Source organism: Lepus europaeus, chromosome 4, assembly GCF_033115175.1.
Source record: "Lepus europaeus isolate LE1 chromosome 4, mLepTim1.pri, whole genome shotgun sequence".
NCBI classification, from domain to species: domain Eukaryota; kingdom Metazoa; phylum Chordata; class Mammalia; order Lagomorpha; family Leporidae; genus Lepus; species Lepus europaeus.
Window position 1 is genome coordinate 100,641,581 of NC_084830.1, and position 20,674 is coordinate 100,662,254.

The 20,674-nt window shown below is 47.2% G+C and overlaps 1 protein-coding gene across 4 annotated transcripts in view; it reads right to left on the bottom strand.

The window, feature by feature from the left end:
• Positions 1–358: 358 nt before the first annotated feature.
• MAPK9 (mitogen-activated protein kinase 9) overlaps positions 359–20,674 on the bottom strand; it is a 51,868-nt gene continuing 31,552 nt past the window's right edge. For 2 of the 4 annotated variants that reach the window (XM_062188575.1, XM_062188577.1), the window contains exons 6-12: positions 13,329–13,494; positions 11,862–11,933; positions 8,150–8,332; positions 6,957–7,081; positions 5,774–5,837; positions 4,627–4,698; positions 359–3,358 (exon numbers count right to left, since the gene is read on the bottom strand). In XM_062188575.1, coding sequence (XP_062044559.1) covers positions 3,216–3,358; positions 4,627–4,698; positions 5,774–5,837; positions 6,957–7,081; positions 8,150–8,332; positions 11,862–11,933; positions 13,329–13,494 — 825 coding nt within the window. In that variant the 3' untranslated portion in view covers positions 359–3,215. Of the gene's footprint in view, positions 3,364–4,626; positions 4,699–5,773; positions 5,838–6,956; positions 7,082–8,149; positions 8,333–11,861; positions 11,934–12,238; positions 12,311–13,328; positions 13,495–20,674 lie in introns of all 4 variants that reach the window. The other 2 variants (XM_062188576.1, XM_062188578.1) reach the window with 2 other exon arrangements.

A 20,674-nucleotide genomic window follows, 5' to 3' on the forward strand; every position in this document is an offset into this window, starting at 1 on the left:
GCCTTAAAAGCCGTGGCACAGTGCACAGAGCCCATGCACCACTGGGAAAAGAGAGCCTGGGGCAGTCCCCTGGCTGCTCCTTACAGGAAAACAACTACACCGAAGCCCTGAGTATTCAATCTTGTACCCGCATGTTTTAGGAGTCAAAACTTACGGCCTCTGCTTTTGAAAATCTGGAAATTCAGGAATCTGCAGAATATGTTCATTGAGAGAACTGACAGAGAAATGTTTTTGTGTCTCAATTTACAAACATTTGCTGATACCAGATGGAATCATGGCACTCCAAAATCTACCTGTGTTCACGTGAAATCCTGTAATCGGAGGTGGTGATACAGAAGTACACAATCGTCATGAAAAACAAAACAAAAAATTGGACATGCTATACATTTCTCTTTTAAAATGTAGTCTGTATTATTTTCACCAATCAAAACACACACAATATATTTTATTATAAAACATTAGGCAATGTTACTTTTGAGATATGCAGTCTGAAAGGTCACACCTGTATTTGCTATCATATGAAATACCAGAGGAGTTACATTGGAAATCAATCAGACGGACTCAGACATCATTATCCTTACACAGCATGAAATCCGGATTAAACCGGTATTCCACTCTGTGTTTCACACTTGGGCTCTGGGTGTCAGCAGGGCCCCGGCGAGGGTGCTCGCCTCTCGGCACTGAGGCTCCCTGTTCCAGGCCCCCGAGAGCTGAGCCTTGTTTCTATCTCCCGGCCCAGAGCCCGGCCAACGTGGTGTGGCCAGTGTTTCCAGACTGTTCTATTCTGGTAGAACTCTCTCTGCTCTCCGGAACCTGCATTTGAAATGAAGACCCAGGCATCAGGGAGGCAGTCATTTCCTTCTGGACTGAAAATGAAGCCAATAAAAGAAACAAACCTAGTCCAAATTCCAGGATAATAATAAATTACCTGGTTTATAAAAATACATGTCCAAAATAGTTACTTCCAGGGTTGTGTACAATATAAATTACAAAAATAAAATAGAAAAAATGAGAAAGTTGAGCACATTTTCAGTTCTTTATCCCACGACAGCATTTATCCCCAGCACTCTTACTGCACCAGGACCCTGGCAGATGTCGGCTCACAAGGGGGGACCCTAATACTGGGTGAGGTATGTCCGTGGAGCTCGGTGCCTGTCCTGGTGCACTCTCTCTGGTGGAGACCCTGTCCACGCTGACACGGCTCCATTCAGGACGGCAGACTCACTCAGTGCACAGAGCAGTGCGCGGGCAGAGGCCACCCTGTAGGACCCAGAGGAGGCCTCACCTGTGGCAGGTGACGTGTTTGTAAAACTCTCCCTTTTCTTTGTTTCTGCCTTTAAACTAGATTTAGTAAAGTCTCTTTATTTGAATGTGTGTTAGAGAGAAGGCCATCATAAGATGCTGACGTGTGCATAGTGATGCCTTCCTCACCGAGACCATCAGGTCTACAAGGTGGAAATGCCCCCAAGCCACGGAACAGGTGTTTTGGCCTCAATCCAAGTTACTGTTTCCTCTTTGTTCTTGAAGGTGTCTAGAAGACACTTCAGGAAACTACTTCTTATCTCAATGTCAATTTTGTTCCTCAAGGGTTCCAGTCTCCAGTGACAAGACCGACCAACCAACCGATAAGATACAACCGGTGCAGATAGAATCATATATTTTACATCTAGCATGAACTTTCTTCCTCCTTCAGAACACATTCTATAGAATATTGACCAAATAGCTTCAAATAAGTGAATACGAGATAATGAATTGGTAACAACATAAGCTCGAGGGGAAACACATTAAGAGCACAGGCAGCCAAAGTGTGATCGCCCTAACTCCATTTCTGCAGTGACACTGTATACTCAGTATCTTAGTGCATCTTGAAAACCTGACATTTCATCACGTCTGAAAGCATCAATTTCAGGTGAGCAGTTTAAAATCAGAAGGTAGTCAACGTTAATCACTACTCTGGAGGGTTTCTCCTTCACATTCCTCTGCAGAGTGTCCCAGGACATTCACAGATTTCCCTCAGCGAGGGAGGGCAAGGCGGCTAGGCAGCCACAAAAGGCAACAGCAGCAGCAGGCGGGCCTCCCGACTCAGCCCCACCCTGCGACAGACCAAAGGGACACTCACCTGGCTTCTTTCAGCAGAGAAAAAGCCAAGTGAGAACGCGGGGTTGGCCGAGGGAACCGCTGCCTTTTGAGATCTCCTGTTTCACCCCAGGGACAGAAGTGAACCACCTACCCCAGTCTCTGACGAAGTCAATGATTGCAACAACTGTCAGCGACCATTTCGGAAAGTTTAACACGACCATTAGGCAGCGGATTCAGGAATCTGTTTGCCATCGTATTATTGAGACAGGTGTCATATGCTTAATAAAGCAGATGGGAGTTTCAGGTAGTATTTTAAATTAATAGTAAGCCCAGAAGACCCAGAGAAAACGGCATAAGGAAGACAGGACTTCAAAGGTGAGTGTGTTTTAAGTAGCACAAAATAAAACAGAACTTGATCATGCAGTAAAGCTGACTGTACAATCACCCGAGACCAGACCATTCAGAGAAGACAGCATCCAGGGATGTGGTCCTGGTGATAGCAGTGAGACTTCTCAGCCAAAACATGGCAAACTTAAGAAAGCTATATGTTTTATTTATTAAATAGATTCCATTATAATCTTTCTGAAATACAAAAGATAGAATAAATCATACCGTAAAAGAAGGTAAGATATGATAATATGATGGTGGCCAATTAATATACATGAACCTATTTTTTTTCCGGACATCCAATTACTTAGGAAGATTAGGAGATAATTCTAGAAGTAGCACTACCTGGAAGATTACTTGGCAATTAAATACTGATTTCCAAAGTGCTAGATGGGCAAGTCACGCAGGCATTTGTCGTCACATGCACATGAGACCCAGCAGTTACGGATGAGTGTCACCACCACCACCTACAACTCAAACAAAAGTCACCTTGTCTAATTGCTCACCTGAAATGATCTTGAACAAAATTTTTAAAACTGTGGCTTGCACTTTTTTTTTCTTCAGACATGATCTGCTTCGTTTTTATAATCTAAGCAGGCAATCCTAGCAGAACTGAGTAGGGGCAAGACATTGTGTTTCTTACATGCAGAACATGGAGTTTTTCTATTTGGTTCCATCAACTCCCAAGCATTTCAGGCCCAGGAAGCGAGAGTCCCTTCACTGATGACAAGTCTGCTATTTCTGACTCATCATCGACAACCTTCCAGAGGTCCTGTCGAGGCATCAAGACTGCTGTCTGTGTCTGAGGCCAGTGTCTGCTCCGTGGACATGGATGAGATGTCATTGATAGATGACGACTGGGAAGGAGTGGCGTTGCTACTTACTGCTGCATCTGTGCTAAGAAAACCAAGCAGAATAAAATCTGAGGCACGACATTGCTGCCAGTCCAGGGAAGCAGGCTCAGGCCCTTCCCTGGTGCTGCCCTTCTGCAGCTCCCCATCCTAGCTACTAGCAAAACACGAAGTCAGTCAACTGGGCATCACAAACTCTGTCTGGAGCCTGTCTTTAGGACCAGTGTCCCAAATATTCCCGTCTTTTCCCCTTTTCTTCCCGATGGTTAAACATACATAGATTATCAAAAAGTTCATTGAAAATATGTATCATGAAAAATCTATGTATGGTTCTAAAAAACATTTTATAAAAGATTTATGTATTTATTTGAATGTCCGAGTTAAAGAGAGAGAGGAAGAGAGACAGATAGATAGAGGCTTCTATCTGCTGGTATCCCCTCCCAGATGGCAACAATGGCCAAGGCTGGGCCAGGCAGACGCCAGATGCCAGGAGCTTTTTCCAGGTCTCCCACATGGATGTATGGGCCCAAGCACTTTGGGCCATCTTCTACTGCTTTTCCCAGGCCAGTCCCTGAATTTAAAAATTTTTTTTGCAACAAAATAAACTTACCTCTTGATTGTATTTTCCATGAACTTTTTGAATTACCCTTGCATGTAGTCACGTATAATTACACTATCTTAAAAAAAAAAAAAAAAAAAAAAAAACCCTGGTGATTTCAAATTGATGTTAAAAGGAAATTGCTGTACCTATCCTAAAACTCAGTATCACAAAGGCTTAAGCCTGGATGGGATTCAAGTATCATCAGACATTTCAGTTGGAACATTATTTATGTTCTAAGGAAAAAAGCATCAATATTCAAAGAAAACTTCTCATATAAAAACACCTTCTGGGTGCTGGTATTGTAGCATAACAGGTAAAGCCGCTGCCTGTGATGCCAGCATCCCATCTAGGCGCCAGTTTGAGTCCTGGCTGCTCCATTTTGGATCCAGCGCCCCATGAATGGCCTGGGAAAACAGCAGACGATGGCCCAGGTTCTGCACTTAACTGGATGGGACTGGGACAAAGACTAAATTCGGGTTTCCTCATCTGGGAATGGGGTTGGCAGCAGCTCTTGCAGCAGCTCAGTGCCTGGCACGTCAGCAAATTGTCAGCCACCAGCAGCACAGGCCAAAGGGCAGGCTCTTTCCACAGAGTCCCCAAATCCCAGGCTGGCCAAGCCAACACTTAACACACTACTGCCATCTGGAGAAGCTGCAGAGGCAAAGGAGACAGCGCACTGGCCCGCGAGCAGTCAGAGCAATCACTAACCTGAAGGCTGATCTTTCACAACACCATTCTTGCTTCTTTCTTCCCAGTCCATTACTTCTTTGTAAATTAGCTCTTCAAACAGAGATGCAGGTGAAATGCCTCATCAGTATCTCTGCTGGCTGAGCTCTGCTTCAAATCACCCCCCACCCCCCACCCCCAGCTCCAGGCTCCGTGGTGAGCGCTTTAAACTGTGACATTCAGGCAATTCAGTGACAGAGTCTGCCTAGGCCCAAACATCCACTCACAGCTCCTCCACACAACCAATAGGGTAGCTAGAAACACAGGGCCATTCTGAGTTCAACAGGGGGTGGGGAAGGAGTCAAGGGAGAAAGGGAGAGAAGAGTGGCTTCCACCGACGTTTTAAAGGACTGGATGTTCTACCCAGTGGCACGCACAGGCTTCTTTCCACTGTCACAGTGGTTCTGCGAGTGGCGCTGGCCCGTGTGGGCTATGGCCCCTGCAGCTTGGCCAGAAATCAATCTGTACACCTCAGTCTTTTCTTGGCTTCAGCTTTAGTTTTCCTCAACTTTCACTAAGAAGAACTCACTGCCTATCAAGTACGTTATTAGGGGTGTCTAAAATGGCAGTGATGTGAACTGACGTTGGCACACTGTAGCATTTCCTGAGGCCTGTGAGTGTCGTTGTGGGTACGGCCGGGCCAAGGGAACCGGCTCCCCGTGTCACACCAGCAGGGCTGACCCCTACTGGCCCTGGCTCTGGGCTCTCAGCAACCAGGGACCTTGCTTTTGAATGAGAACTTGTCAGTCAACCTCCACACTGCTGTCTAGGTTGTGGCGGTGGTCGGGTGCCTGGTTAATCTCAGGTGATAATAATATCTACTTGCATATTTTTGATCTGCAACTAGATTTTGTAATGTTGTGTGCAACTGTATGGCTTAAACACACCAGCAGAGTTCCCATGTCTGCTTATGTGAACAACCTGACACATCATCAGTGAGACCATCAATGGGGTTCAGTTTACAAAGCAACATCTGGGAACCTAAAGTCAGGTGAAGAAGCCCTTGAAACAAGCAGTATGAGGCCACACACGTTCCTCTCTCTCTCGGTTAGAAAGAGGTGAGTGGGCTGGGGTCTCTGGTCCTTCCCAAAGGGCTGCTAGCAAAGGGAAAGCCCCCTCCCCCCATTACCTTTCCACTCCTCAATCGCATGTTCTCTTTCTTCCAACTGGGCATCGTAAATCTGAGGTGGTGGCTAAAAACCAGATTACATGTAAAGTCAACTTCAAAAAAAGGTGAGACACTTGGCAGATTAGGATATAAATTTCTTTTCATTAACAAATGATTCATTAAAGATTTTATATCAGTTTCAATTTCAATATATATTTGAATACATTTCAATATATATATCAGTATATAATTTTATATCAGTTTCAGAATCAAAATGGTTAAGAAAGAATTAACCAGAAATTGAGCTATTAATAATAATCCTCTTAATAATTGCAGGACCTCAGATATTCTAATGACATCTTCTCAGAAACAGTTATAAAATGATAATCACAGGCCGCTCCCTGGAGCTCCCCAGACAAGGCCTTGTGTTGGGAGCTATGGAAGGGGTGGTACTTTCTTGGAATACATTTTGTTTCCTTGTGGTAGAACTCCCAGTCCCAATACCTAACTCACAGATGTGCTATTCCACACACCTGCTTCTAAGTCAGATGCTTTTCACACCAACAATGTTGAAGTTGGTGCTGGAATCCACAGGCCAATGCTCCGAACCTGCCAGCACGGACTGAGGACGCTGCTGTCGTTCACTGGCAGCTGGAGGTCATTCAGCCCAGCGTGGCCATGGACAGTACACCGGGGGCCATGGGAGGCATGGACGCCCTTGGGGTGGGTCAGTGTGCTCTCCAGCAAACTACTCAGCCTCTCTGAGGAGGAGCCTGAGGAAGAGGACTTAATCTGAGGCCAGGCACTGAAGAGACACAGAACAAGGGACGGATCTGGCTAACACCTGACGATGCCTGCAACGGCGCTCCTATAGATTATATTGCCTGGTGACACTGTGGTTTTGTTAGTGCCTACGCAACAGCGCACTGCCCAACGACAGGCTTCTTAGGACACAGGCTCGGTGTCAAGTGCCACGTGTTGGCATTTGTGTAAGTGAAGACAGTTGTCTCCACGTAAGCTTGTTCATGCTCTAAGCTGCAGCCCCAGCAGCAACTGCCCCAAACTGGTCCTGACCAGGTCTCAAACAACGCTTGGCCCTTTTGCAGTCAGGAGCCTTAAACCCCGCACCTGTCTGACCCCGCGTGGCCATGCTGGGCCAACCAGGGGGAAGCCCAGCATCTGCCTTCTCAGCATCCGCACTCACCGCCTCTGCCTCGGCGGGGTCGTACCAGACAGTGATGTATGGGTGGCGCAGAGCCTCGTCCACAGAGATCCGCTTGTCGGGGTCGATCACCAGCATTTTTGATAACAGATCCCTGGCTTGACTCGCTAGGGTGAAAACAAAGACTGGTGAACTCAGGAAAACACCCAGTGAAGAACTAAATGTGTACTACACACACAAAGATAAATGAACGCTGAAGAGATGTGACAGGTCAGAGATCACAGAGCCCAAAGCCTTAAGGAAAACTCAAACAGCCACTTTCACAAAACAACAACAAAAAACCCAGGATTTCCAACGTGTTCTTATTCCTCTGACCAGGAAGGGGAGGAGAAGTCTGTGTCCCAAGATGGAGTGGGAGGCCCCGAGGCACCTTGGGCCAGTGTCTGGAGGGGCCCGCAGCTGAGAGAACATGACAGGGAGAGGGGCGCGGGGTGAGCACTCAGGCGGCACTGCCAGGGGTGTGGGCATGAAGCGGGGGGTGAGTATTTTTTTCCCGTCACATTAAAATGAAATTAGAATGATCTTTTAAAACCACACATGAATCTGATATTCCCACAAAGATAAAACACTGCACAGATGCCTCTGCTTGGCCTAGCTGTATACAATGTTAGCAATATTCACTTTTTTTTTTCCCCTAAATCTAGAGATTAGTAGTTAGGGAAAAACCAACAAGTTCAATAACTAAAACGCAGGCTCAGCTAGGTTCTGGCAACTGAATGAAGTTCACAACTTGTACAGACAAAGCAAGGCTGCAGCTCGATGTGGATGAAAACAAATCGACCGTTTTCCTTAACAACCACATTTCAGTGAAGGACACTGAAGGGCAGGAAAGGTCTTTTTACTGAACAACGAGCATGGATTCTGACTCTGCAACCTTTATTCCAGCTTTCTTTATACCCAACGATGTTCTGAATTTCAGCTGCTGTGACTGTGGCCTGAGAACCTCTCAGGTTGATCTGAACACGGAGGACAACACTTCCGCATCTGTAGCCCCTCCCCACAGTGCTTTCACATATCAGGCGTCTGGCCTGCACCTGATTGTAGTCTGCAGTTTCAACTATTTCTCCTCCTAACATTCACAGGCTTTAGAATGGACACATTAAAAAAAAAAAAAAAAAAAAAGCAAGCTTTTCCTGGATTTCAAAAGTAAGTATGAGAGAAAGAGGATATCTTACTTTTTATTTTGTCTCGTTCTGATTCTGATGGGAATATCCAATCTGGAAAGAGCTCTTCAAATTTGATTCCAGGGTATTTCGGTCTGTTTTCCACATAGTTCCTCACAGTTGGCTGAAGTTTCTTCATGAACTCTGCAGACGGTGTTCCTAGCTGCTCAATGACTTTGTTCCACTGATCAATATCTAAGAGGTCTCTTGAGGAAAATGCAACTGAAATGCCTTACATTCACAGTACACTAAGTAGCACCATCTGAGGGAGTACTTAAATTACATTTATACTCAATGACAAGGAATTAATGAGGCTACCCCACTGGGTCAGAAGAAGCACTCGAAATGGTGTTCAAATAAGGTTTCTGTTTCTAGGTTAGATTATTTTTAAAACTCTTACACTCTGCACCTTATCATCATAGTTTATTAAATCAGCACAATGAGGGCTATCTACCTTTCCATTCTTGTCCAAAATTAACTTACAACTAAGAGCACCTAAGGCGGCAATGATTAAACATGGAATCAGATAGCCACCACTTGACACTGAAATCAGTTTCCTAAAGTTCTCTTAGATAAAGAGATCCCGGCTGGCTAAAGTGGGGAACTTGAGAGACCTGTGGAGAGAACTTCTCTGCTGTCCTCAGTGTACAGCTAGGGACTCAAAGCCCTGCCATGGGCCTGGCCCCAGGTGGCAGGTGGAGGGGCAGGGCAGGACCTAGCCATGTCTGTACCTGGCTGAGACAGAGCCAGGGCAACCAGAGAGCTTGGCCCTGACACAGTCTAACACCATGCGCATCTGCTTCCTTTCAAAGCACGTGACCTGGTTTCAGACTTAGCTGTGCACTAAACACTCCCACATCCATCTTCCCAGGGGTCAGCTTCCTGATTTGCTCGGCGCAGATGACAGCAGCCGTGCCCCTTTCCCAGGGTGCCTGTGAAGCTTAGGACGGCTGGAATGGCAACCATGGAAAGTGATACTGAAACCGCAAACTGAACCAGAGGAAGCCAGCCCGAGAAAAGCACGGACAGAGCGGCTTACAAAGTGACAGGGCCTGTCTCAACAACGAGCCCACAGCACTGTGGAGCAGCCCAGGCGGGGCTCTGACGAACCAACTCTGCGCTCCTGGGCGTGCCTGCTGGATCTTCTCCTGCATGCCTGTTTCACACACATTCCCACATCAGAGGCATGCCTACCTTATACTGTCCTATTTGACCAGAATGTGACAGCTACTTCACAACTTTCCTTCTCTCCTCTTTCCCAGAAGCACCTCGGGCGCCCAGGATGCCCCTCCCCACACCTACACAGCATTTACCACTGGGGGGCTGTCTGGGCCTCTGCTCGGCACCCCCATCTTCAGCCTACTTGAAGACACACTGTCATTGGTTCTCATCTGCTACCTATCACTCCATTCTTTATTCCTACATTCTCTCAAGAGTTGTCTTTTCCTGTGTCTAATTCCCAGCCTCTCACTCTCACTTAAGCCTCTCACTTAAACACATTCTTCCCAGGCTTTCCCCTACTCCAGGAAACCTGTGCCCATCAGGGTTGCCAGTGGCCAGCACCCCATCCAATGGTCAATTCTTAGGCCTTAGCTTGTTCATCCTTGGCCCTTCTCTCTCCTCTCTGCAGGCACTCACTGCCAGCCTCGAGGCTTCAGTGCTACCATCAGCCTGACGGTCCCCTCCTCTCTTTATCTCAGACTGTCTCCTGAACTCCTCACAGGGTTTTTCTACTAACAGACATCTCCTAACTCAGCTCTGAAGTGCTGACCGTCTCCCCACCTGCAGGCCAACCAGTGTGGTGGCCTCCACCATTCCCACGGGTCTCCTGCGTCCAGCCTTCCTCACCAGAATGAGCCATTCAAAACCTAAGTCAGATCAGGAACCTGGCCGAATAAACACCTGCTGGATAAAGAGTCATTTTTATAGAACCCACGGGCCCTGGAGCAGAACCCAACCAGCCTGGGGGACTTCTGGGAATATGCAGATGCTATTGTTTAACGCTCAAGATCCTGAGGGGCAGAAGGCAAGTCTCCCATCTTACAAAAGGAAAACCAAGGTTCTGAGCAGGATTGCTCAAGGTTGTGCACAGCTGCCATGGGGAAGAGCCCAAACTGGGGCTGAAGGTGGCTTGGCTAACACTTTCTCTTTCTCATAGGCCACAGTGGGTGAGGGCACAGGAATTTCCTGCTCTGGTTGCAAATCTGAAGCGGATCTCTGAGAATCTCAGTCTGGTTTCCAGAACCTTTCTTAATCCCTCAAAATCTCAATGCAGTATTTGAAAAAGCTGGCAAAATTTCCCTTAGAAAATAGTGTGGATCTCTATGTAAGGTGTGAGAACAACATTAGGTAACACTATAGATAAAAGCATGAATTACTGACATTATATTAAATATGAAGTAGAAATTTCAAATTACTAGAGTATACCAAAATGTACCCACATTTTTCATTTTTGTACTTATTGAAGAAAATATTTCTTAATTACTAAAAGAAAGGCATAAAATAGTAAGAATTGAGACAAACTAAGTTCAGTTTTTAATTATTAGACTACCATAAGTTTTCCCTTTTTAGTTGAATTTACTCAATTTTATTGCAAAATACTTATAGTTTGAAACAAATGAATTTAAGGTAAAGGTATGGAAAAGAGCTTGAAAATTTATAAGAACAAGACAAAATGCTATATTTATCTTCACATATTATATAATCTGTAATTACGATGTGGAAAATAAAAATAAAAATAAATAAAATGATAGGAATATAGGATTTTTTCATTTCAGGTTTGTGTTGTGAAGAATTCATAAGAAAACTATCCTTGTAAAATTATAAAGAACAAAAATTACTTTCATAAAGTACACACAAATCACTAACTACAGAGCCTGATTTCCTATCAGAGCAGCCAGCATCGGCTGGCAGAGGGGCCACTATTACCTTTCAGAGCAAAACACAAAATCAACACCAACAGAAAGATGAAGTGGTCAGAACACAAGTGGGAAGACGCATGCTGGGGTAGAGAATGCTGGAGATGGGAGAATCACGGGATGAGGAGGAAGGGCTCTCACAGCTACTGTGTGGTCAGCCTCCTGTCTGCTCATCAGGAACCTGATTGCTGACCACAGGATGGGTCAATCTTTGCATTTAATATTTACTTAACTTCCCCAGTGTGTCACAACTAAAATTTCTATAGAGTAACAAACAAGTAAACTTAAGATATTGTTTCTCCCCAAGTTCCTATTTTAAACTTTTTCACTCTGGTCTTCGGTAGTAAACTTCAGTTCTTACACTGGGGGAAAATCTTGTAATACATACTGACAACTAACTAACTAGTCTTTAATTAAAATCATGCAAGCATTTTATCCCATTAAATTTAGACAGCACCTTTTCTAGTTGATAGAATGAACTAAATAAAACAAAATTTTCATTTAAATGACTGAATGCATTTATCAAACAGTGAATAACTTATTCTGCATAAATTTCCAGTTTTTTTTTTTTAAATAAAATTAAGAGCTTAGCGCAACTCTAAATCTCAATGAAATCATCATAGGTAGTCAAGTAAAAAAGACCACTTGCTTTGTGACGCTAATTTAACAGACACAATAAAGACCCCTTTAGAACACAGTGTGGAGGACGCCGTTTTCCTTTGGAGCATTCGTGCAAGCAGGTGAGATCATGCTGCCTGTGGCATTTATGGAAAGCATGGCCGGGGTCAAGGTCCCGGGAAGGATACGGTCAGTGCCTTGGAAAATCACACAACCTTTCACCAGCTCTCCCATGATGCAACCCACTGACCAGATATCAACTGAAAATAAAATGAAATGATAAAATTATGACGTGCCATGAACAAAACAAAGGTGAGGAAGAGGAGTTCTAACAGTGCACTAAACACACATATACGGGAGATAAACTGCTAGCTAAGGGTGAACTTTTCACACAATATGAATGATTGCTGACCTCTATTTTAGCCTTCAGTTTGCAGCAATCTGGGATTTTACTGCCAAAGATTCCAATACTTTACGGCTTAAAAAAACAAAAACAGAAACAGAAAAGCAGAAACAAGAAGTGTGTGTGCACACCACGCTTTCAGGCCCCTCCCGTGAAGGATACAGTCTCTTCCTGGGAACAGGACTTTATGGAGGACCATTTCTGCCATGATGCACCCGACAGACCAGATGTCCACTACCAAACACCAGGTGGTTACTGACCAGCCAGAGCCCCCGCACCGCTTTCCTCCAAACCCCTCCCAGACAAAACAAATCTGCTCCATTGCACCAGGTTGTCAGGGGGAGCTTCTGTAAAACATGGGTACCACACCTCCGGAGACAGCCTTCCCCAGGGTGCCACGTCAGAAAGACAGCAGCGTCCAGTGGGCACAGCCACAGAGGCGGGCTGGCATGGCTGGGCTCAGTGAGGCTGTGCCAGAGGGGGCCCCACTTCTCCTGTGGGGCCTCGGACAGCACAGCAGAGCCAGGAGGGGCCCCTTATGGGGGAGGCAGGGGGTGGGGGTGGGCACATGAACTGGGAATCTGATTTTCTCTCCCTTCCACAGGAGGCACACAGAGCTGTGCCCCTCAGAGCAGAAGCACAGGCTACAGAGCATCTACACATGCCTGGAGCAAAACTCACTTCTGCTGTTTTCTTCTTTCGTACGAGTAAATGTGATTTAGTTCTTTTCAACCAACTTGTTGAAAAAGAACTCTTGTTTTCAAAGAGCTCTGATACTGCTAGAACAAGATGAGTTTTCAGGTTAAAAACACCAATTTTACATAAAAACAGCACGTTGCATTATTCTGTTTAAAACAAGTTCAAAAATAAATGAGGCCAGTCAGTGGTGCTGGAACTCAGGACAATGGCCACCCTTGTGGGCGAGGCCTGGGGGGTGTGGGAGGCCCTGGCACTGTTCTTCCTGGGGTGTGTTGACCCCAGCTGCACACCCAGCATCTGTGCACTTTTCTAGTAGTAGTTACATTTTTGTAAAAATTTCAAAAATAATTTCAAAAGTGAATTTTTAAAAGTGAATGCTTTTAACCATTGTAAATACAAAATTAATGATTTTTTTTAATCTATGGACTATGATAACCTACATATAACACTGTCTCCACATTACACTTCATACAGTGCGAAGAAAAAAGAAAAACTAGTACTAACCTAGCGCTATTTTTAAACAACAGCCTCTTCAGCTCCCTTCTGTACTCACCGTTCTCTTTGTAGCCCATACCCAGGATGACTTCAGGTGCCCGATAATACCGCGTTACCACATAGGGGGTCATCATGAAGTTGGTGCACGCTGTCCGGGCCAGGCCAAAATCAAGGATCTTAAGGGTGCAGTCTGATTTCACTACAATGTTGCTAGGCTTCAAGTCCTAGGAGAGAAATGGTTTAAATTAATAAAATGAACACCACATGGCTGAGGGCTGGTGCATCAGTGCCTACTAAAGTGAGTGAGTGTAGAGAAAAGGTCAGAATTGAACTCTGTTTTGGGAATGATTTTGGAAAATCCTACTCTTAAACTAATCCAAACCAGGCTGAGGAGATCTGGAGCTCCCCTTGTATGGAAACTTTGGGACCTTCCTTTATGTAAAACCTCCAGAATGGCACAGCCCTCCCCTGCCCAGGCTGTCCAGCCCCGGCACCCCCCTTGCAGCCACCACCCACTCCACCCTCCCACCTGCTCTGCCTTCACTTCCTCCAACTCCCTTTCCCCAAATCCTCAGACCAGGGCAGCATGGACCAGTAAAAATACAATGTAGACCCCATGTTTGCATTAGATTTTCTAGTAGTCATGTAAAAAAGTCTATGCAGAAGATGAAATTAATTTTAACCATCTATTTTTTTAGCCCAATACATTCACAGTATTATTTTAAAATACAAGTGACACAGAACAATCACTAATGTGATATTTTGCAATATCTTTCAGTGCTCTGTCTTCGGTCTGCACTTTATAATTATGGCCACATTTTGTGTGCTCCAATGCCTCACGTGGCCACCATTCCAGACAGCACAGGCCCAGAGTTTTCTGGCCTCCCTATGGCTCCTTCTCCCCTTGGAATTCCAGGATCACCAATTTCAACTCCTGCACACTGCCCCCTACAGGAACTTGCTTCTCCCTACAGCACTACCTAGGCTATGGTCTCCACAGTCCCAACTGGCACAAGTGAAACCACCTCCCTGACCCTCCTGGGTAGGAGGCTCCATTCAACACACACATTCAGAAAATTTTTGCTTGGAATGAACACTTTCCTCACCCTCCACTGACTTCCAGTGCCTAACACACGTCATAAGGGCCTTTCTTCATGTGGATCCCCCATGTCCCAGACCCTTCCTCAGGCCACAAGAATCTGACTTTTTGCCTGGGGACTACCATCTGACCCTAAAACTGACTTTTAGACAATCCATATCTGTTCTTCTTCCCAGAGTATAACATTAAATGGCTAAATCATTGCCATGTGAAAGAACCCTGGATACTTTTAAATGTGAAGTTTCAAGTTCCATAAAACTGTTCAGCAACTGAGTTTAAAACACCCTAGCTGCTGGGCCACAGATGGGTTGCAAACCTGGTGCCTCGGAGACGGTGACAGCTGTGGTGTTGTGATCAGGATAAGCAGAAATCCACTTAAAAATTTACAACAGCTACAATTATGTTTCAACACTTCAATGTTCTGAATTCAGGAAAATTTAAATTACAAACATAATATTTAAAAATACAACAAAGGCTGGCGTTGTGATGCAGTGGGTTAAGCTGCTGCCTGCAACACTGGAATCCCATGAGTGCTGATTCAAGTCCATGCTGCTCTGCTTCTGATCCAGCTCCCTGCTGATGCACCTGGGTAGGCAGAAGAAGATGGCCCAAGTGCTTGGGCCCCTGCCATCCACATGGGAGACCCAACTCCAACTGCTTGGCTTTGGCTTAGCCCAGCATTGGGCTGTTGTGGCTATTTGGGGATTGAATCTGTGGATGGAAGAGCTCCTTCCTCCCCTTGCTGTCTTTCTCTCTCTTCTTCTGTCTTTGTAACTCTGCCTTTTAAGTGAGTAAGTAAATCATTTAGAAAATAAAAATACAACAAAAATTTTCAGCAGGCCCCATAAGAGGACCTGCCCCGCCCTCCCAGTCCACCTCAGGGTATTGTGCAATTAGAGTTGTCCTTGGTATCCAGAGGAGACTGGTTCCAGGACCCCTCATGGGTACCAAAGTCTGCAGGTGCTCAAGTTCCTTTCACAAAAAGGTGCAGTGTTTTCATAGAAGCCCCACACAGCCTTCTGTATACTTTAAATAACCTCTAGATGACTTACCATACCTGATACAATGTAAATGCTTTGCAAATAGTTGTCATACTGTATTGCATAGGGAATAGCAACAAGGAGAAAAAGAGTATATACATATTCAGAAGAGATGCAGTTTTCTTAGAAATGTCTTCATTCCATGGTCGGCTGGATCTGGGGACACAGAGCCTGCAGATGCTTCACCACAGAAGCACGTGAGAGCCAACCTGGCCCAGGACCAGAAGCACGCCTGCAGGATGACAGTGATTGCAGCAGTACAGCTCTCACAAGGGCTAGTGCAACCATGGAAACCAGCTGAGGGGCTGGATGACCTGAGCCAATCAGCCACCTGTCAGGATGTGTGAAACAACACACTTTACTGCCATCTACTGGAAAGCTAAGATAACACTCACGTCTGGAATATCTGTGACTGGGACAGCCATCCTGACATGTGGAGCTCTGCACAAGGCAGTGCCAGCCCCACTTCTGCCCAATGGGGAGACAGTAGAGGCCACAGGGGCTCCAGAGAGCTCTCCCACACTCACAGACTCTGTCCAATCAGCCTCCACAGTACAACCAGTCAGCCTTCCCAAACCAATGAACCTCCAGAATCAAGACAGCAGAGTCAACATAGTTCTCCCCCTCAAATCTTTTTTTTAAAGATTTATTTGAAAGAGTTACACACAGAGAGAGAAGGAGAGGCAGAGAGAGAGGCAGAGAGAGAGAGAGAACGAGAGAGAGAGGTCTTCCATCCACTGGTTCACTCCTGACTGGCTGCAATGGCCAGAGCTGCGACAATCCGAAGCCAGGAGCCAGGAGCTTCTTCTGGGTCTCCCATGCAGGTGCAGGGGCCCAAGGGCTTGGGCCACCTTCTACTGCTTTCCCAGGCCACAGCAGAGAGCTGGATTGGAAGCGGAGCAGCCGGGACTCAAACTGGCGCCCATACAGGATGTTGGCACTGCAGGCAGCGGCTTTACCTGCTGCGCCACAGTGCCGGCCTCGATACCCCTGAAATCTTGAAAGCCATCAGAAACCAGAAAAACAATACACACCAGGGACGATTAAAGTGACCCAAGCCCCATGGATCAGGCTTGACCCAGAGCATGGTACTTCTGTGAGCACCCAACAATGTTCACTGTAGAACACTTGTGACCAAAACCAGGCAGGCGCAGAGTGGCAGCAGGTAGAAGGGTTGTCCTGAACAACCACCCTCATTGCTTGCTCAACTCCCAGGTCCAGGCTGGCTGAAGGAAGAGGTGTCCTAGGAGGGAGGACCCAGCACACAGGGACAAGTGTCTGCAGTCTGCATTCCCCTGGCTCTTCCGCACAGGGACCTTCAGCCACTGTCCCTGGTGGCTGCACAATGGGAAAGGAGAAAAACCTAACAGTGAGGACAATGAGACACAAGCTCCAGGTGGATCCTAAAGCCTGGATACCCAAGCACCACCACCCTACACCACCTCCACTGTGGGCTGGCAGGACCAGAACTACAGGCCCACATCCACCCTCAAGTCATGACAGAGGGCAGGAGAGCTAATCCAGGCCTTAGGGAAATGGAAAAGATACCACTGTCCATCCACACATGTGCAGAGCTTCCTGGGCCTGTTTCAGTTAGGATGGAGAGAGGCACGTGCTGGCTCAACACTCGGGTGTGGGGGCAGCAAGCTGCATCCTGCTTGGTGACGGTGTACCAGGCTGCCAGTTACTGAGCCTGTGTAGCGACAGCCACTCTCCAGCCCCATTGGGTTTCCCCAAGGGCCAGATGGGTGAGAGAGCGCAGGGGCCACTGTCTGCTTCCTCCTTTGCTGTTCCCACCCCCTGGGGTGCAATAACCTCTTTGATTCATTATCTTGAGAGGGCAGGTCCCCGTTTCCAGTTGGCCTTCCCTATTACAAAAACTCTCACTCCACACGCCAAGATTATTCAACTGCCAAGCACGTCATAGCCAGCTGTGTAGCTGAGGAATGGGGTGGCATCCACTGGGGTGGCCCATGGTGACTCCCAAGCTTGGCCCCTCAGGAATGGAAGTTTGGGCCACACAAACCTGCCCTGGCCAAGGCTGTGCATGACTGATCAAGAAGGAAGAGGAGGAGCAGGTGCTGTGGCCAAGAGCAGCTGCAGGCCAGGGGCCATGACTTACTCTGCTAAGCCCATCCTCTAAGCCTCCCCTGGGGAAGAGGAGGCCGTGGGAAGCACAGCAGAGCTGCCTCCTCAGCCCCCATGCATAAGCAGAGCTGAGGGGAACAGGGACTGTGGAGGTCATGGAAATGCACTCTGTGGTCTTCCACTGCACAAACAGAAGGGACAATGGCCCCGTGGCAGCTTCTGACCACATCACCATGACCACGCCTCCCATGCTGACTCGGCCATGACTGAGTGGACAGGAGACCAGGAGGCACAGAGTCCTCTGACAGGCTCGGACTCAGCTGCCTCCCACTCCCCGCTCCCCTCCCACAAGGAATGAGCCTGGACTGCCCTGACAGCCCTACCCTGCTGACCTGCTCCCCTTTTCCCTTGCAGGCCTTCTCCCAGTAAACCTCTCCTTGCCTAAGCCCATCATCACTGGTGCCTTCAACGGCAAGCCTCATGCTCTATGGGGTGAAAGGCAGCAGAGGAGTGAATGACTTAGAGCAGAGATGGGGATCCCAACCTCTGTGCTGGCCCGTAACAGCCAGGAAAGGCCCAGGAAATAGACCACAGGTGCTACAGAAGGCAGAACAAGGCGGGGAGCAGAACATGGAGGCACCCCCCAGAACCCCACCTGTACCCTGGGAATGAGGCCTCTGCCTTTTTCCAGATCTGGGAGGTCAGGCACAGGACCGACACATACTCTTGTGTTAGGCACAGAAAAGAGCGTGGCTGAGGCCCCACTTAAGACAGCACTGGTGAGCAGAAGTCTGTGTTCTGCCACGTTAGAATCCCAGCTACTCCTGGCCTTGCCCTGCCCCAAACAGCCCCATATTACCAGTAGCCAGGTGTGCATCGTGTCCCTGGCACTGCAGGAACCTTTGTGGAGAAACTAAGTAGCCCCAGAGATAAGACCCACAGGACACCTGTGGCTCCTGTGGCCCTGGAGAAATCCAACTTCCTGTCCATGCTTCCAGCACTGCCAGTGCCTTCTAATGCTCCTGTCTCAAACACCATCAGCCCACAAAGCACGCAAAAGCCCTGCACAGGACATGGAGAGATGAAACACACTGCAAATGGAGCCCAGGGCAGAGAAAACCAACACTGGGTGTAATAAAAAAAAAAACAAAAAAACTTTCAGAGTAACAGATACTCTCCGAAGGATGCCAGTGCACCCGGGCAGCAAGAAGAAATGCTATGAAAAGGCATGCGCTGAGGACCTGGAACAGCTTCCCGGAAGGGGGCACTAAAGCACAGGGCCAAAGCAGCGAGCACACATTTCTCAGAGCTCAGGACCACACAGCTGCAGACTGAAGGCCCTATGCCCAGGACCAGCATTGAAAACAATGTCCACACAAAGGCTATCACCATCACAGTGCAGAGTGCAAAGGACAAAATCACAACAAAACTCACACCAGGAACATACGAAGAGGGAGCACTAAGGCAGCAGTGGAACGCTCCAAGGCCTGCTGGGTGCCTTGCTACAGGCTACTGTGTTCACCACAATGAGGGCAACCGACTTTGGGCTCCTAGGTCTGTATCCAACCAAACGGCTACTCATGTGAGAGGGCAGAATGGAGATTCAGACACTTGAGGCCTCAAAAATTTTCCCTCCCTTGCACTGTATTTTAGAAGCTGTTGGAAGTTAGTTATGCTCCATCAAAAATGGAGTCATCTGAGCGAGAAAGAGATGAGAATAGTCAGGAAGTGGGACCCCAGGGAAACACCCGCATCCAGCACAGGAGCCGCCTGTGCAGCTGGGAGCAGGGCGGGGGCTCCAGGAAAGAGCTGCTCTGGGATGAAACCAAGGAGACACCCGGGTGAACCCAGAGCTTTAGACACCTGGCAGGCGCTCGGGGTCAGAGGAGTGGTAAGAACACAGAAAATCACTCCTCACTTCAAACATACAAGCCGACACTTCAAACACCCACAAGAAATGCTATTAACTGCAGGGATGAAAAGGTGAAGGAGGAATAAATATAAGCCCTGCATAAAGCTCAGCCGTGAGGAACAGTTACAGGGTCAGTGAAGGCACAGGGCGCCATCCTAACTGTGCTGGGTACAGGGGCCAGGGGAAAGGTGCTCTGGGCTGATGATCTAAATCTGTATCTTATGCCCAAAACGCAGAAGAGGTCAGTGAAGGGAGATCTCAACACACTATCTCAAGGTACAGAAGTAAATATCAAAATAATCAGCTATAAGAACTGACAGAGTTTGCTCCTAGGGAGAGAGAAACAGAGGTAGGGGGTGGGCATCTGTTTTTCACAGACACCTGTAGAATTAGCTGTTCCTTGATGAAGATATAATCCAACCTGTCCAGCAAGTTACAGAACAGTTACACTGAATGCTTTGAGAGCATTAGAGTCATACAGGACGCAGAGGTGGCATGAACACCAAGCAAACAGCAGTGGCACTGCAAAGCTGGAAGGAAACGCCCCCCAATGCTGTCATGGCCGCCTCTAGTGGCGATGGAGGACCACAGCCCTCTCATTTCTTTTAATTTTGTGAATTACATAAACTAAAGAGCAGTGGGACTATGGATGAAACTTTATAAAAAGCAAAACCAAAAGTGTGTGTGTCTCTGCATATGCATGGCAGTACAGACAAGGGTCCACACAAAATGGTTCCCACGTTAAGGGGCTAACTTCAGGTTCCTCTCCTCTAGGGGCCTGGACAGGGTTGGGGGTGGGAAGGAGGGAGCAGTGCAGGCCCTTCCCTCTGTTTTATACACCTGTGCAACATTGAAACTTTGCTACTTTAAGTGTGTATTATGTCCACCAGCAGACACTAAAGCAGTCAGAGCCTGGCAGAGCACCACAGGTGTGGGCAGTAGGAGGGGACAAAACAGGTGGGCAGTATGCAGAGGTGGGCAATGGAATAATTTTTTCAGGTCTTGATGGGTTTCTAAACACTGAACTGAGCCAATCCAATGCTTCTTTGGGCCCTACTGACCTGCTGGTCAGCAGCAGAGGACCTGGGCTGTACAGATCAAACACAGTTGTCATTAGGTATCCACAGGGAATTACTTCCAGGATCCCCGCCCCCAATACCAAAATCCAAGGAGGCTCAAGTCCCTCATATACAATGATGGAGGAGCAGGCATTTAGCACAGCAGTTAAGACACGACAGTCCATATTGTAGAGTTCCTGGTGTTGA